Consider the following 17,313-nt stretch of genomic DNA (forward strand, 5'->3'; position numbering starts at 1 on the left):
TCTCTACTTGGTCCAATTTCCAATGTTTGGTCTAGATGTGACCCATAGACATTGGTGTTGAGGAAGCCAAGAAACTGTGGTGTTGAGAGTGTTAGAGGTGATTTCCACATGGACCCTCGAATTGCCCGTGATGTTGATGGGATCAGGAAGGAGGAAGCAGAAGCAGAGCCAGTCAAGTGGCCTCAGGGCAACTTTCCCTTGGCTAAGAGGAGATCATTCCTGTCTCCTCTCTTGTCTCAATTTCCCTCCAGCTACTGGCATCGTGGAACAAAGAGGAGAGTTTGGAAAATGGGACCAAACGGACGCAAGCAAAGAGGGAAACAAAATAAAGCAAAACAAAATAAAAACAAGAAAACAGAAAGGGCAGGATCTCAAGGCCAAAGAGAGTGCCCTGGGTGGTGAGGGCCGGCCGGCTGTGACTCTGTTGGTCAGTGAGGGCCTATGCCCCTTCCAGAACACTCAAGGGCTACTTAACACATACCTAGTGTTTTCACAGCACTTACATACCCACTATCAACAAACTTCATACAGACACTTCACAGATAAAGAAGGTGGGGCTTGGAAAAGTTATGTGACTTATTTGAGGTCCCTCTGCCAGTACGAGGTGGAGATAGGATCGCAACCTAAGCATAACTGACATCAAATCCCACCTGAATTAGTACTGTTTACCCCACCAGCTTGACCAGCAGGAGTCCCTGGGCTGCATTTTCAGAAAACACAGAATAAGACGCCAGAGAAACCAGGAGAAAAAAATGTCCTCTGGAGGGTCCTTGAAGAGCACCTAATCTCTCTCCTCTCTCTTCCCTCTTACAAGCAATGAAAGAGTTACTCACAAAAACACAAAACTCTAAAACTAGGGGGTGAAGGAAGATAGTATTTAAACTGGTCACTGGCCGGAGCATCCCCAGGGTCCCAGAGCAGAGCTTCCTTGAAATAGTTGGAGGCGGGTCCCATTGACTAACGTCATCCCCATGACTCACGCAGTCGGCTCTTCCTTAGTGTGTGGAAATGAGACAGTCAGGATGCTGATGGGACAGGTTGCTGGAAATGATCACTGTGGTCTCTGAGAGCCATCCAGACATACCTCACTGTTGGGAAGTCCCCTCGGCCATCACTCCACGGATCCCTGAGTGCCCTGGATGCTTGGACTGAGTGAGGAGAAAGAGTCTTAACGTCCTAAGGAAGAGCTCAGAATGATGGGGCCTTCCAATCCCCATCAGTTCTTAGCACTTGGGTGTCCAGAGTCTGGGAATGGAAAGAGGCTGTGCCAACGGCATGTCCAGGGGTGAGTCACGTAACTGTGGGGCAAGGGCCCCTCCCCAGCTGCTGCAGCCTCCAGGCTCCATTCCTGCACTACAGCACTGGCGCCTCTCCTCGCTGAGTCACCTGCCCGTTCCTACTCAGTGGAGGACAGCGCTAGTCATGAATCTGAATTCCTTTGAGACTTGCCCTCTTACCCCCCAAGGGAAATTTATACCATCTTTCTGGATTATAGAGATTTGAGTCAAATCAGGCTGCCATCAAATAATTAGCAGAGAACTTGTTTAGTCTCCCCAAGTCCAATGTATAAGCAGAAGAGACTAAAAAGGACTGCTAACAGCAACGTTCCTGGGGAGCAGGTAGTCACTGGGTCAGACAGGCCTGGGGGGTTCTGGACCTGGGAAATCCCAAATTGGCTAGATGTGCAGTAAATCCATCTGTCCCACCACATCCTTTCTTGTTCATCCTTGGCTGACTTCAGTGTCCATGTGAATACCTCCTTCATCACTCTGTCCCCACAGATCCCTGACCCCATAAATTCTACTCCGCTATGCCTGGCACACACATGCCCAGGCACGCGCCATGGAGTTTGTCACTGCTCTTAGTTCCTCCACTTCTGAAATACCAAGCTCTATTCTCTGACCCCAATTCCTATTCTTCCAGCTCTGTCACTCTGTTACTTTAACTCTATTTTTTACCCCTTGGAAATGCCCAGTTTGGAGAGACCACAGTGTTCTCTTGCTCTAATTGTCTTAATCAGTCTTGGTCTGCATTTGAGGGGAAAGAGAAGAAAGAGTGAAGGAGGCCTTCCTCTTGATAGGCTGTGAGGGCCGTGGCTGCAGCTGGCACCGAGGCCAGGCTGAGAAGGGGGAGGAAGGGAGGGAGTCGGCTGGGTTAGGGGCCCCACAAAGGAGCTGGCCAGGAACAATGGGGAACAAAGGCTGGACATTCTTCCGCTGAGTCTCCAGAGCCTGGCCTTGGCCTTCCGGGAGCAGTTCCAGGAAATGTCTGAGATTCCAGATTTGGAAGGAAGAGACCTGTAAACAGGAGCTGGGCTCTGAGAGGGGAGAGCAGCATCTCTGTAGGCAGGGGGTGGGGAGCCACGGGGTGAGCACTGACATTGCAGGCTCACAAGCTACAGTCCTGTCCGCTCTAGACATGAGGTTTCAGGGCTGGAAAAACTCTTAAAGGTCATGTACTCCAACCACCTTTCCAGGGCCTGAGAAATATCCCTGCCAAGGATGCTCAAATAGTTTCAATGACGGGATGTGCATAAAAATAAATGTATCACAATATTGGCTAAGCTTTACTGATCACTTACAATGCATTAGGCACTGTGCTAGGTGATTTTATGCTTTATCTCCTCTCACTCTTACTGCAGCTCTCAAGGTAGGAACTATTATTATTATTATTATTATTATTATTATTATTATTATTATTATTATTATTCTCACTTTACAAATAAGGAAACTGACTTTCAGGGGTTAAGTCACTTGCCCGAGGTCTCCCAGAAGCTTATCTCATCTGTCTCTGGGCTGACTAGGCACACAGAGTGGGCGTCTCCCAGACTGTCCAAGAGCCTGTGATCTTCTCTGTCTTCTGACCTACCACCCTGACCTCTCCCCGGGAAACGGGCCAGGGCATGACAAGACATTCTTGCTCCCCGCACTCGGCTTCCGGGGCCTGCTTTCCTCTACCCTCAGCTTCAGAATGCTGTGCCCTGACATTCCACCTCTGGGTTTTCACGCCACTCTAGCAGGGGGTCGCTTGGAAGCCAAGGGGTTGGGATTGGGATTCAAGGGTTCCATAGAGGCTTGGGGTAAAGGATCAAAACAGTGGCTGGAGTTATGGTTAGGCTGCGGATTACCTCTAAGAAATCCTAGACTAGATCACAAGATAAACCCTAGGGCGGGGCTTGGAGTCAGAGGTTATGACTAAAGGATCAAGGTCAGAGACTTTCTCTCCTCTGGTCTCCTCCCAGTTCTCCAAGGCACTGAGGGCCAGGCAGGAAGCATCGGTTTCCTCAAAGCCGCTTCCCTCCTGGGGCAGAGTCTCGGTCACAAACAACCACCACCACCGCGCCCGCCCCTCCTTCCCTCCGCTGTGAGCTCAGAGCAGTGGGACAAAGTGCTACGGACGAGGACAGAGGCCCGAGGGCAGCCATGGGCTCTGGAGGAGTTTGCCTCCTCGGGGCCCGTCAGCCCCTGCCTCTCCTGCTTCTGCTCGTCACAGGTGAGTGTGGCCCTCCCCACTCCTAGCCCACGCTCCGCTCCGTTGGTCCGAGGCCTGGCCGAGGCAGGGAGGAGACCCCCTTGCTCCTTTGCTTCCCTTTTGCAGTGGGGGGTACCAGAGACGACGGTGGTGATGACGATGATGGTGATGTTGAGTGTGAGGCAGACAGACTGAGAGCTCCACTGGCCCTCACCTGGGGGCCCCGCGCGCATGCTGGCCTTCTCCCCTCCCAGCTAGCGTGTTATTGGGGAACTGATCTTCAGGCAAGAGGAGGAAGATGAGGCGTGCAGGGATTTGGGGGCCCTATTTGTAGTCAGACTGGGCTCCACCTCCTTTTCTCTCCCAGGAGGCATGGCTCAGGACTCCCCACCCCAGATCCTCATCCACCCCGAGGACCAGCTGCTCCAGGGCCCTGGCCCGGCCAAGATGAGCTGCCAGGCCTCAGGCCAGCCGCCTCCCACCATCCACTGGCTGCTGAATGGGCATCCCCTGAGCATGGTGCCCCCAGACATTCACCACCTCCTACCTGACGGAACCCTCCTGCTGCTGCGGCCCCCTCCCCGGGGACGTGCCCACGATGACCAGGCCCTGTCCACAGACCTGGGTGTCTACACGTGTGAGGCCAGCAACCGGCTGGGCACGGCAGTCAGCCGGGGCGCTCGGCTGTCTGTGGCTGGTGAGGCCTGGGCGGGGAGACTTGGGAGTGGAGACCTGGGCTGGGGGTGGCCCTAGATGGGAGACCTGGGAGGTGGGGCTCTGAAGAGTGAGCTCAAGGCAGCGGAAAGGTAGGTAATGCAGAACGCTGGGAGATGCCAAGGCGGGACCTGGATGTGGGGACTGGGTCCCGCTCTCTGCGACCCTCCCTCCTCCCCACAGTCCTTCGGGAAGATTTCCAGGTCCAGCCTCGGGACGCGGTGGCCACAGTGGGCGAGCAGGTGATTCTGCAGTGTGGGCCGCCCTGGGGCCACCCAGAGCCCACAGTCTCATGGTGGAAGGATGGGAAACCCCTGGCCCTGCAGCCAGGGCGGCACTCGGTGAGTGTAACCCCCTTCACCTCACCCTGTCCTGGCCACAACTGTGCACACCCGAGGGACTGACCCGCCCCGTGGCCCAATGTCCCCCTGCAGAATTTGAGGAAGGGGAGGCGGTGAGGCCTTAGACTTCCCTCCCCACTCAGAGGCCCTCCCCGCAGGGGAGACTTCACAACGCACCTGGTCCTGACAGGTGTCCAGAGGTTCCCTGCTGATGGCAAGAGCAGAGAAGAGTGACGCAGGGACCTATATGTGCGTGGCCACCAACAGTGCAGGACGACGGGAGAGCCGGGCAGCCAGGGTGTCTGTCCAAGGTAAGGGGAGGGTGGTCAGGGCCAAGGTCGGGGGCTCCAGTTAGGGTGGTGTGGTCTGCTTTTGGCTGGGGTTAGGGGATGTGGGAGCAGAACCCGGGATCAGGGTCAGAGCGGTGGGGACCCCATTTAGGGGTGGTTCCCCCGTCCTAGAATAGAAATCGGAGTGCTCTCAACCTGGGCGAGCTGAGAGTTCTGGCCCCTCTGTGGCCGAGGGATGTCCCACTCCTCAATTCCTCCATTCTGGCCTATGGGCCCCACCCCAGCCCTGTGCTCCCCACAGAGCCCCAGGAATACAAGGAGCCTCTGGAGCTTCTGGCTGTGCGCATTCAGCTGGAAAACGTGACCCTGCTGAACCCAGACCCTGCGAAGGGCGCCAAGCCTGGTCCTGCTGTGTGGCTCAGCTGGAAGGTGAGGCCCAGGACCTGGGCTGGAGCCCGTCACAGCTCCAGAAAGGGCTGGTCACGAGAGCCCTGAGCCCTCCTCTCTCTCTGGACTCTTTCCCAGGTGAGCGGCCCTGCTGCACCTGCCCAGTCCTACACGGCCCTGTTCAGGACCCAGGCTGCCCCCGGAGGCCAGGGAGCCCCGTGGGCAGAGGCCCTGCTGGCTGGCTGGCAGAGCGCAGAGCTTGAGGGCCTCCACTGGGGCCAAGACTACGAGTTCAAAGTGAGACCATCCTCCGGGCGGGCTCAAGGCCCCGACAGCAACGTGCTGCTCCTGAGGCTGCCTGAACAAGGTCAGGGACAGATGCCCCCCAAAACCCAACAATATACCCCCAGCCCCTTTTTGTCCCACTCTAGCCGGGGGGGGATGGTGGGTCCCACCCCTGGGCTCCCTCCTGCCCTGGCTCAGCAAGCAGAGCTGAGAAAGGCTCTTAGTCTCATCAGTATGGCTCTGACCCTGTGTCCCATTCCAGCTCTTTTCCCTAGAGCCTTCTGCCTCAGCATCCCTTACAGCCTCTCTCCCTCCCCCCTCCCCAGTGCCCAGTGCCCCTCCGCAGGAGGTGACCCTTTTACCTGGCAACGGCAGTGTCCTCGTGAGCTGGGTCCCACCACCTGCTGAAAAGCACAATGGCATCATCCGTGGCTACCAGGTACCCGCCACAAACTGACACACCCCCTCCTAGTGGTGCCAGGAGATCCCTCTTCCCTGGCCTCCTGTAAGACACTTGCTCTGGGCACTAAGAAATGGTACTTGGGCAGAGAAGCAAGGGAAACTTACTGTTGTTGGGCAAGGACCCTACTGTCTGCCAGACGCTGCCGAGCACTTACTTACACAATCTCATTTCATCTCATAGCCCACCCTGGGTCATTGTCCCCAATTTACAGACATGGAAAGTGAGGCTAAGGTCACAGGTGCGGGAAACAGAACAGGAGTCAAACCAGGCCGTGTCTGACTCCCAGCTTCTAAGGCAGTGGTGTCAGAGGGCGGTTCCTGGACCAGCCAACATCAGCATCACCTGAGAACTTGTTAGAATGCAGATCCTTAGGTCCTTTGCCAGGCTTTGTGAATCAGAAAGTCGGGGATGGACCCGGCAATCCGGATTTTATCAAATCCTCCAAGTGATCCTGAAGCACGCTGACGTTTGTGAACCACGGGTCTAACGCCTATTTCGGCAGATTACTTTTGTCCCTCGTCTGTCGGTCTAGAGAGAAGTCTCTCCCACGCTGTAGGGGGAGGAGGAAATAGGACGTGTGGGTGTATGCGAGGGGCGTCCCCAGGTGAACGGCAGGACTGGGCGGCCACACGCCCGGAGTCTGATCCGCAAGAGGAAGGGCTGAGCTGCTGGGCTGGTGCCAGGGGGCGAGCTCCCCTCTGTTTGCGTCTCAGGTCTGGAGCCTGGGCAACACCTCGTTGCCCCCCGCCAACTGGACGGTGGCGGGCGAGCAGACCCGGCTGGAGATCGCCACCCGCATGCCAGGCTCCTACTGCGTACAAGTGGCCGCAGTCACTGGGGCTGGGGCTGGGCAGCCCAGCAGCCCTGTCTGCCTCCTTTTAGGTGAGGACAGTGCCCACCGGCCCCACCCAGACCCATTCAGGCCCCATCTCCGCCTTCCTCTCTCCCCGCTCACGCTTCCGGCTCCTCCCCCTCGTCTGCCCCACCCTCACTGCCTCGGCCGCCCCCTCCCCACTGAGCTCAAGTTCCCATACAGAGCAGGCCGTGGAGCAAGCTGCCCAGGAACCCAGTGCGCACGGGCCGTGGACCCTGGAGCAACTGAGGGCGGCCTTGAGGCAGCCAGAGGTCATTGCCAGCGGGGGTGTTGTGCTCTGGCTGCTGCTGCTGGGCACCGCCGTGTGCGTCCACCGCCGGCGCCGAGCTGGGGTGCACCTGGGCCCAGGTGAGAAGGTGAAGTGGGCTCCCAGGTGATCAGGTCTTCCCTGGGTCCAGCCAGAACGCTACAGGGGTTTAGACCGCTAGCCAGGTGCTGGAGACTCTGGGCTGACCCTTCCTCCTGCCCTCTCCTAGGTCTGTACAGACATACCAGTGAGGATGCCATCCTAAAACACAGGTGAGAAACGAAAGGGCCTGAGGCGAGGGAGGGGCAGAGGGGCCGAGGGACAGTGGAGCTGGGATGGAGAACTGGCCAGAGTACTAGTCTCCCCTACTGCCAGGCAATTTGGCATCCTAGTACCTGAATTTCCCTTGAACTTCAAGTGAAAATTAATTTCTCTTTCATTAATGTTCCTATCACACCACTTGACAAGGTGAGTAAACTGAAGACTCACGACTCAAGTGACTGCCCAAGGCTACACAGCTAGTAGCTGCCTTCTGAATTCCTAATCCAGTGCTCTTGTTACCAAGCTCTCATGAATACTTGCTGCACTCTCCTGCTGACTCGTTCTGCTAGGTGGAGAGTAACTAGCACAGGAGGACCAGTCTGATTTCTAATTTGCTCTGCACACTCAGCATCTACCTAGTAGTCCCTCTGGGTACAGGAAATCACCTGCCCACGGAGGCATCTTTCCTTCGCAATAAACCACCCGCAGTTCCAGCAGAGGGCGCTCTGCCCTTGCGTGATGGATTCTTACTCCTTGTTCTCAGCCGCGGAGCCCGGCTGCAGGTACATCTGCTCCAACCGCGTTTGGCTGACAGAGCAAGTCTCCCATTATGAGACACGATACTAAAAAAGAAAACATCCTTTTTTCTCCTACTGGCTGAATTTTACACTAAATAACCATTTCATCTCTGCCCACCTTCTCCTGTTCTTTATCTCATTAGATCTCCTCTGGGAGATTTCACATTCCAGGTCTGCATCTTTCAACAGGAATTTATCAAGCACCTACTGTGTGTGAGACACATCCAGCTCTACCATTTTGCTGTCAGTTTCTCGGCCCAGAGCAAGGTTCTGTGCTGGCTGGTGCTGTGTTCCTGCGTTGTTCTGTGCTCATTGGTCTTTCCCTTCCAGCTACCTCCTGGGCTTAGTCTGCTCTGCCCTGAACTTTCTCTGGCTCCCCTGGGACTTCATCCCTTCTCCCTGAGGGAGATTCCACTCTGATCACTTTGTTCATTCATTCCTTTAGAACAGCTTCCGTCTAGCAGAGACAGCCACGCAAGCATAAATGCAATCCAGAGTTGGGAGTGCAGAAAGATGTACAAGTACAAGGAAGGGCCTGGGGTGGGGGGAACTATGGGAGGAAGAAGATTTCACATTTACCCTGACAGTTAGAAGGGGAAGGGCAAAGGGAACAGCAAGAAATAGCCTGTTGCGTTCATAGGGAAAGACAAACCTTTTGGTCTGGCTGGGGCATACTGTGTGGGATGGGTCAGAGCAAAAGGATAAGACTGAGGAGCTGAAAGCCAGACCAACGAAGGCCCTGTTAACCATGCTAGGCAGGTGGGTTCTATCCTGGTAAATGGGGAGCCACTGAAGGTTTTAGGCAGAAAAGTGCTTTGGTCTGATCCCTGCCGCATAGTGTCCCATTCAAAGGGAAGCAGGCTAGAGGTAGAGAAGCCAACATTCAGGTAGCAAACTCCTGATCTGCTGGCTGAGTGATCTCACATTTCTTCTTCTCAACTTACAGCATCAGCCTTGTAAGGAAGGCCTTACTGTTGCCATTTTACAGATGGAGAAACTGGGGCTTAGAGAGGCTAACAGACTGAGTGGCCCAGGGTTGCACAGCTAGGCTGCAGCAGATCTGGCTCCAGGTCTGTGTTCTTTTTGTGTCAGCCCATAGCTATCTCTCTTTGATACCTCCTAGCTCTGGGCAACTCAGACTTCCCCTGATCCCAGGACAAGAAAGCGGCGCTGAGTTTGGGACAGCAGATCAGAGATCTGTAGGAGACTGTGAGGGGCTGAAAAGTAGTGAGAATAACACCCCACCCCTTCTGCTACCCGCTGAGCTGGAGGTCTTGGCCAATCTTGTTCTCCCTCCACCCCGCCCTCCATTGCCCAGGATGGATCACAGTGACTCCCCGTGGCTGGCAGACACTTGGCGCTCCACCTCTGGCTCTCGGGACCTCAGCAGCAGCAGCAGTCTCAGCAGCCGACTGGGAGTGGACCCCCGGGACCCACTAGACGGTCGTCGCTCCTGTGAGCATGTCCCGAGGGGGTGGGGTGGGCCTGGCAGTGGAGCAGGGGTCCCAGGGCTGGAGAAGGGGGGCATGGGTGGGATGCGCTCACCATAATTCCTCCTGTCGTTTTTATTGCAGTGATCTCCTGGGATCCCCGAAGCCCCGGTGTGCCCCTGCTTCCCGACACCAGCACTTTTTATGGCTCCCTCATCAATGAGCTGCCTTCCAGCCCCCCAGCCCGGCCAAGTCCCCAGGCCCCAGCTGCCAGGCGGCTCACACCCCAGCTGGCCAGGGCCTCCAGTCCCTGGCCCAGTTCAGTCAGCCTCTGCGGCCGCAGGGGCCTCTCTTCTCCGCGCTTGTCTCTGGCCCCTGCAGAGGCTTGGAAGGCCAAAAAAAAGCAGGGTAAGGATGGGAGGATGGACACGGCCTGAATCGGGTGGTAGGGGGGACAGGAGAGAGCGTGGGGTGGCCTCGACGCCGGGTGTGGGCCGCACCCCACTCACAGCCTGTCCTGATGGAGGCCTATCGCCACGCACCCAGCCCGGAGTGTGCTGGCCTTAGCTTTTCTTTACACTGTGCTCTTGCTTGGGTTTTGCCACACCAGCAGTGAGCCTTGTTTCTGCAGCCAGCTCAACTCAGCAAACTTTTAATAAGCACCACTGTATGCCAGACGGGGGACACAGAGACACCAGATATAATCCTTACTCTCTACGAGCTCAAAGTCTAACGAAAGTGCCTGACCAGCGCACAGATAATTCTAGAACCTGGAGGGGTGTCACCAGTGCTAGCCCGATGCCTCAGGCACTCATGACCTCTCTACTACGCACTGTGTCCATACATACTACGTACGTGCACGATATATGGGTCTGCCCAGGTACCCACCTCCAACTGGCTTCCCAGAGAATGAGTATTTCCTTTCTGTCCAGACTTTTCTCCTGACTTCCGGCTACCTGCTTTGACTTTCTAGAGAGAAATAATTATAGTCTCTGTTTCTTTAGCAACTACTCTATGTGAGGTGATTTACTTATATTTGTTTTCAAATATTTCATTTAACCCTCACAACATATTGGCTAGGTGCTATTTCTCTAATTTTACAAGATTGGGAAAGAGGATCAGAATTGGGTAACTTGTTCAAAACTCCATGTCCATAAGCTGCAGATCTCAAATTTGAAGCCAGAATGGTCTGCTTCCAAAGGCTACTCTGAATCTCTCTGGGAGCACCCTTGGGAAATTCTATTCTCTCGCTGACTCTTTTCTCCTGTTTCTGAACATTGTCTGCACTCTCTGCTGTCTTCCTGAGCCTCCTGTACTGATTAGTAAGATTTACAAATGTTCAACAGCCAGTTTTGTTAAGTGGATATAATCCAACTTTTATTAAGACAAAGATGGATTCAGAGTAATTAAGAGCTTGTCCAATACCCAGAATTTTATGACTCTAAATATTAGCCAAGCTGGCATCCTTTCCAGCTTTGCCTCAGAGCTATTGCATTAGAAATCATCTGTGATAATGAAATACCAGCTAAAAAGAGGTTGCAGAAGTCTCATTTAAAAACTAGCTTTTCCATGGATAACCACACTAATTTGAATATAATGTATACCCTGTCTGAGAACATTAATACTACCCCACAAAAGGTGAGCAATTTTCTACACTCAGTTCTTAAGAAGGTTCCAATTCTGAGATGAAGCTTCCTAACCTCACTCAGAGATTCAGGTCCTCACTGCACCCCTTTTCTCCTCACCCGGCCCCACCCCACCACTGCCCAGGATGGGCTGAGAACAGCGACTCCCCTGGGCTGGTGGACACTTGGCCTACCTCTGGCTCTTTGCAGCGGCAGCAAGATCTCAGAGGCATAGAGCTCCTCTACTGCTGTCAGCTAGTCAGAAAGACTGCTTCCTTGCCTTCTAAAACTGGCAGGCTCTCTCAGTGTCCTCTACCCCGTTGACTTGCTTATTCTTTTTTCTTTTCTTTTTTTTTTTAAATAAATCTATTTATTTATTTATTTGTTTGTGGCTAAGTTGGGTCTTCGTTGCTGCGCCCAGGCTTTCTCTAGTTGCAGCAAGCGGGGGTTACTCTTCATTGCGGTGCGCAGGCTTCTCATTGCGATGGCTTCTCTTGTCACAGAGCACAGGCTCTAGGCGCACGGGCTTCAGTAGTTGTGGCACGCGGGCTCAGTAGTTGTAATTCACGGGCTCTAGAGCGCAGGCTCAGTAGTTGTGGTGCACAGGCTTAGTTGCTCTGCGACATGTGGGATCTTCCCAGACCAGGGATCGAACCCGTGTCCCCTGCATTGGCAGGTGGATTCTCAACCACTGTGCCACCAGGGAAGTCCCCTTTTTCTTATTATCTGACCTTAGTTGGGTTTTTTCCTCTGTGACTAATAATCTCACAACTGCTGTCTCCCGTGTCTAATCCATTATATCTTATTCTCAGTTCACTTTGCTGATACATATCATCAGTACATTGAATAGCCTCATTAAATAATTAATTCAAACAAATATTTATCGCAATTCAGGTGTGCCCAACAAGATTCCACCTAACCCTGATAACATGTTTACTGTATAGTTTAATTCAAATAATATTGAAACTAAATTCAAGTAATTCCAAGCAAGGTGGAAGGAGGGTTGTTTTGTTACCAGAATCCTTAGAGGAAATGATAGGAGCAGGGATGAGTATGGCCTTTTCCTTCCCTTTCCACCCAAACCAACATAAACAACAGGTGCCCCCATTTCTGAGCTTAGTCAAGAAGCCAGGCACAAGACAAGACAAAGGTGATGAGAGCAGGGTTGGAGCACCCAAATTTGGCCTCCGGGACTCCCTGGGTCATATGACAATTAAAGGAAATGAGTAAAAGCCAAACCAGCCAAAGTACAAAAGGAAACTTTGATGGAGGAAGTCTAGCTATTGTGTGGCTTTTCATCCCAGTGGCTCAGAAGGTCTGGCTACTGTACATGGATTCCTAGGGTCCAGATGGATTCTTGATGAATGCCTTGTCCCTGCTTTGAACCTGCCCCAGATCTTTGAAATTGGACTGACTAGACAGCTCTGTCTTGAGAGTCCTGCCTGGTCTCCGGTCCCCTTTCCTAACTGGGCTTCTGATCATGTGACACTGACCTGAAGGCTGTTTCTTTTCTCCTTTGCTCGATGTTCTCCTGTTCCTGGTCTTGGGAAAATCCTTTTCCCTTTATTATTCTGCTCCTCTCTGGTTTAAGCTGAGATCCATTTTGGTTTCGGCCTGACCAAGTCATTGCACACAGCCGGGTCTTCTGTATTGTCACACTTCACTCAGAGCCCTGTCTCCTAAGTGGCCACATGGGCCTGATGATAGCTGCCACCTTGTACATGATTCTTCTCACCTTGTGTTTAAACCTGCATCTCTGATATCATCCATCCATTCACTCATTCATTCAACACGTACTGAATATCCACGGGCAGGGCATTGCCTCCCTGGGTGAGACCAACACATCTTCCTGTTTTAAAGTTCCTCTTCCCATCAGCTGACTCTCTCCCTTCACACCTGACATGGTCTGGAGCTCCCTGGTTTTGTCTTCCTCATTCAGCTCAACTTGACAGCCCAACCCATCTCTCCAAGTGAGAGACACTTGGGTTTATCAGGGCAAGACTACCCAGAGCCATGTAAGATATTTGCAATGTGAGAAGTGGAAATTAACAGATTCTCTCCAAGAAAAGAAGGAGTATTTGCCTTCACGGAGCCAAAATTCATGACAGTAGGTAGCAATTTGAGGGTATAGAGATCAGGAAATTGGAATGTGTACAGTAAAGAGAAATAAATATATCTATTAGGTGCCAAAAACTTTCCAATCTGTTTTCAGTTAACTGGCCAAACCATGCTTTGCAGTGGTTGTTTACAAACGAAACAGGCTCAGGAAGGTTAATGGATCTACCTGAGGTCACACAGCTAATACGTGGCTGAGCCAGGCTGAGTGCAGGTGTTTTGACTCCAAGCTTAGTGCTCCTTCCATTATATCACAGCAGCCTGGATGGAGGGAGGTTCTTCCCTCTTCCCTCTGGGTTCAAGAACCCTAAAGCTTAACTGGATGACCAGGCTGAAGATAGAGCCTGTGGTTGAGGTCTGCAAGGCACACCCAGGCTTGGCCTCCAGCCACCGACTCTTTGCTTTGCAGAGCTGCACCAGGCCAACAGCTCCCCGCTTCTCCGGGCCAGCCACCCCGTGGAGCTCTGGGCCTGTGAGTTGGGCAACCGAGGCTCCAAGAACCTTTCCCAAAGCCCAGGTGAGAGGAGGGCGCTGCGAGGCAGGTGAGGGGGTGAGGCAGGGTGTGGGGCTTCTCCTGTCCCTGAGGAGGCTGGCTGGGTGCGGACAGGACTCTGAGGGGCTGGGTAGATGGACAAACTGGGGCCCGGGGCTGATGGGGGTTCTGCTCTCTCACGCCCAGCCTGTCGTTCCCCAGGAGCTGTGCCCTGGGCCCTGGTTGCCTGGCGGGCCCTGGGACCACAGCTCCTCGGCTCCTGCAGTGAGCTGGTGACTCGCCCTCTCCCCGCAGCACCCCTCTCTCCTCGTGGGCCCCCCACTCAGAGTCAACAGACGCAGTAAGAGGGCACAGGCTCAGGAAGCAGGGCTGGGCACTGGGGGTGTGGGGTGTCTGCTGAGCGTGGACGGGGCTGGGGGAGGGGTGGCGGGGCCAGGAGGACGGCACTAACCATCCTGCCATCTTACCCCAATCAGGCACTCGGTGGAGCCCCAAGCCCCCTCCTGCCCCCCACTGCCAGCAGCCCCCGTCCCCGCCTTTATCCCCTCCAGTCCCCAGGCCTCTTCCCTCTCTGGCCCCAGCCCAGCATCCAGTCGCCTGTCCAGCTCGTCACTGTCATCCCTGGGGGATGACCAGGACAGTGTGCTGACCCCTGAGGAGGTGGCGCTGTGCCTGGAGCTCAGTGAGGGTGAGGAGACCCCCAGGTGAGTGGCCAGAGGGGCAACCAAAGGATACAGATGTGAGCGCGAGGCAGGAGCGTGCCTACGTCTGCTGCCTCCACCCTCCTCAACGGGGCTGTTTCTGCCACTCCATGCCCCGCCTCCCCCTTCACCCCCCCCCCCGACCGCGTCCCATCTCCCATTTCGCCTCTTCCTAGGAACAGTGTCTCTCCAATGCCAAGGACTCCTTCACCCCCCATCACCTATGGCTACATCAGCGTCCCGACGGCCTCGGAGCTAGCGGACATGGGCAGGCCTGGAGGAGGGGTGGGGTCCGAGGTGAGGGGCTTGCTGTGCCCACCTCGGCCCTGCCCCACACCCACGCCCAGCGAGGGCTCCTTGGCCAACGGCTGGGGCTCAGCCTCTGAGGACAACGCCCCCAGCGCCAGAGCCAGCCTGGTCAGCTCCTCCGACGGCTCCTTCCTCGCCGACGCCCACTTCGCCCGGGCCCTGGCCGTGGCTGCGGACAGCTTTGGCTTTGGTCTGGAGCCCAGGGAGGCAGACTGCGTCTTCACAGGTACGTGAGATCACGGGCTTACTCCTCACCCCCACCCCCTGGAGTGGACACAGCTTCTCCCCAAGCAAGAGGCAAAGCATCCTAAGCATCGTCTTCGTCGTCGTCATCCCTAAAACAGCTAGTTTTTATTGAGGGATGACTATGTCCCAGGCACTATGATAAGTGCTTCACATACACTCAGCATTAACAGCAACTCTCTGAAGAATATTCTTTGTCATTCTTTTCCAAATGAGGAAACTGTAAGTCCAACGGCTTTATTAGCTTGCTCAAGGTCACCTACCAGAACCAGGATAAATTGTTCAAGTTAAAATCACAGAGGCAGCCAATTGTGCAGTCCATTCTGCTACCTCCAGGACCCTCTTACCAGATGTGGGTCTCCAGGAAAGGTTGCTCCCCAGCCCAGTGACCCGGCTCCGTCCCCACTGTGGGAAGTTCTGTTTTCTCTCATACGTCCCCTTGTGCTTTCAAGGCCTTCTTCCTGTCCTGTGTGTGGCAGGGTGGGAAGTCACTGGGCTGCCTGTTTCACGTGTCTAGCAGGTGGGACCGTCATCCCCAAGTCAACAGAAGGTAGTCAGGGCTCCCCATGGCCCTTTGGTGTGCCCTTCCTCAGACACTCTATTAGATCCCCTAGACCCATCTTACGAGCCCTAACTCTACCTTTTGCCCCGCAAAAAAAGCAGTCAGCCTTGTGGCGAATAGGAGAGCAAGGATTACCTAGGACAGAAGGCCAGGGCTGGGCTAGGAGGAAAGAGTTCAAGCTGTTCTCTCTGAAGAAACCAACGGACATCTTCCTTTCCCTGGGGCAGAGGCTCCTGTGGATGTGGCCACTGGGGGTGATCGACCGAGTGGGGCTGGGTTATGTCTAGGGTTGGGTGTATGCCTTAAGCAGCCCCAAGCTCTCTGCCCTAAACTGGTCCATAAGGGTGAAGGACAACCCTCCACAGATACCTCTACCCTCCCTGACAGATGCTTTGTCACCTCCCTCCTCCCGGGATGACCTCTTCCTGAACTCCGCCCTCTCCCTGCCCCCGTGGGAGTGGAGGTCAGAGTGGTTGGAGGACATGGAGAAAAACCACACCCAGTGGCTGGGAAGGGGGCTGCCTCCCTGGCCCCCCACCTCTCGGATCTCGTCCCAGAGAAGTCAGCTCAGCTGTCCTGCGCCCAAGGCCGGCGGTAAGTGTCTGGCTGGCTGGCTGATGTGGCGATCTTGACTGCAGGGGTTCTTGGCAGTGGGGTGGGGTCCAAGAAGGCGCCTGGGGTCTGGCAGGAGAGCTAAGGAGCTGGGGGATAAATCCATCCTCCTTCAACTTCTCCTACAGACGCCTCATGAGCTGATCCCGAGACTGCCAAGAGGAGAATCAGAACCCTCTCCCCTGTCAGCCACCAGCCTGGGCTGTGGACTGTGGGTCTTGGCCTGTGCTTCTCTGCAGTTGGGGTCCACCTCTCCCAGCCTCCAGAGTTCTCCGTCCTGGATTGTGAAAACAAATGAAAGCAAAACAAAATACGAACAAAGCGGACCTGGAGCCCCCGGGGGGAAAAAATCATCTCCACCTGACTCCCAGCCCTTGCTTTTCCTTCTGCTTCATCCACGTCCAAAACCAGGTCATTTGGGCCTAAGAAGCAGCCCTAAATCCTGATCTCCCCACCCACTTGGATCACAGGAAGTGGAGGAGCCAAATGTCTGCCTGGAGGACAGCAGTGGCTCACGGGAGAGGGCTGTGGAGGAAGGAGCTTCTCATCTCAGGGCCTCCCCTCTCAGCCCTTTCTGGACCATTCCTAGCTCTCTCCCCAAACACACCACGAAGGGACATAAAGAGAGACTCCACTGAGGCAGTGAGGCCCTATCTCAGCACCAAGACAAAGGGTTCAGGATGAGTCTAGGGAGGAAGATGAAGGAAGAGTGACGAACATGGGACAAATGCACCCTCCTCACACTGTTGTCACTATAAGCTTAAGGAATTTGATACCATAAAGCTACGATGACTTGAGTTCTATGAGGTCACTCTGCGGGGCACCATCCTGGGGAGGGCTCCCGGGTTAGAAAGGGATTCAGTGTTCATTGACACTCTGGCTGTCACTCCTTTCTGTTCTGTTGTGAATGGGGGAATTACCTGCAGCTTCCAGACTTTAAGCAGAATCCAGGAAAGGGAGGGGTGGGGGATTTTTGGGGGGGTCTGCTGGTCTTAGCAACTTGTCCTGTGAAGACAACTCCTGCTTTCAGAGGTCCCAGCTGCCCTCCCCAAAGACCAGTCCCAGATGGTTTCTTAAAATAGACAAAGTAGGGGCTTCCCTAGTGGCGCAGTGGTTGAGAATCTGCCTGCTAATGCAGGGGACACGGGTTCGAGCCCTGGTCTGGGAAGATCCCACATGCCGCGGAGCAACTAGGCCTGTGAGCCACACCTACTGAGCCTGCGCGTCTGGAGCCTGTGCTCCGCAACAAGAGAGGCCGCGATAGTGAGAGGCCCGCGCACCGCGATGAAGAGTGGCCCCCGCTTGCCACAAC

General features: G+C 54.7%; 1 protein-coding gene across 2 annotated transcripts; it reads left to right on the forward strand.

Annotated features, from left to right (window-relative positions):
• Nucleotides 1-3,312: 3,312 nt before the first annotated feature.
• Nucleotides 3,313-16,798, forward strand: ROBO4 (roundabout guidance receptor 4). Of its 2 annotated transcripts, none has more exons than XM_059930129.1 (18): nucleotides 3,313-3,492; nucleotides 3,839-4,168; nucleotides 4,369-4,526; nucleotides 4,717-4,837; nucleotides 5,118-5,245; nucleotides 5,342-5,570; nucleotides 5,815-5,927; nucleotides 6,665-6,833; nucleotides 6,988-7,173; nucleotides 7,302-7,344; nucleotides 9,230-9,366; nucleotides 9,486-9,749; nucleotides 13,491-13,598; nucleotides 13,761-13,914; nucleotides 14,051-14,278; nucleotides 14,452-14,810; nucleotides 15,777-15,983; nucleotides 16,130-16,798. In XM_059930129.1, exons 1-18 carry the CDS (start codon nucleotides 3,423-3,425, stop codon nucleotides 16,138-16,140), a joined length of 3,015 nt encoding a protein of 1,004 aa, XP_059786112.1. In that variant the 5' UTR covers nucleotides 3,313-3,422; the 3' UTR covers nucleotides 16,141-16,798. The 2 variants fall into 2 exon arrangements, with proteins under 2 accessions (XP_059786112.1, XP_059786113.1); XM_059930130.1 differs by having other exon boundaries at nucleotides 13,776-13,914.
• The last annotated feature ends 515 nt before the right edge of the window (nucleotides 16,799-17,313 follow it).

This window comes from Balaenoptera ricei, chromosome 8 (assembly GCF_028023285.1).
Source record: "Balaenoptera ricei isolate mBalRic1 chromosome 8, mBalRic1.hap2, whole genome shotgun sequence".
Classification (NCBI taxonomy): Eukaryota; Metazoa; Chordata; class Mammalia; order Artiodactyla; family Balaenopteridae; genus Balaenoptera; species Balaenoptera ricei.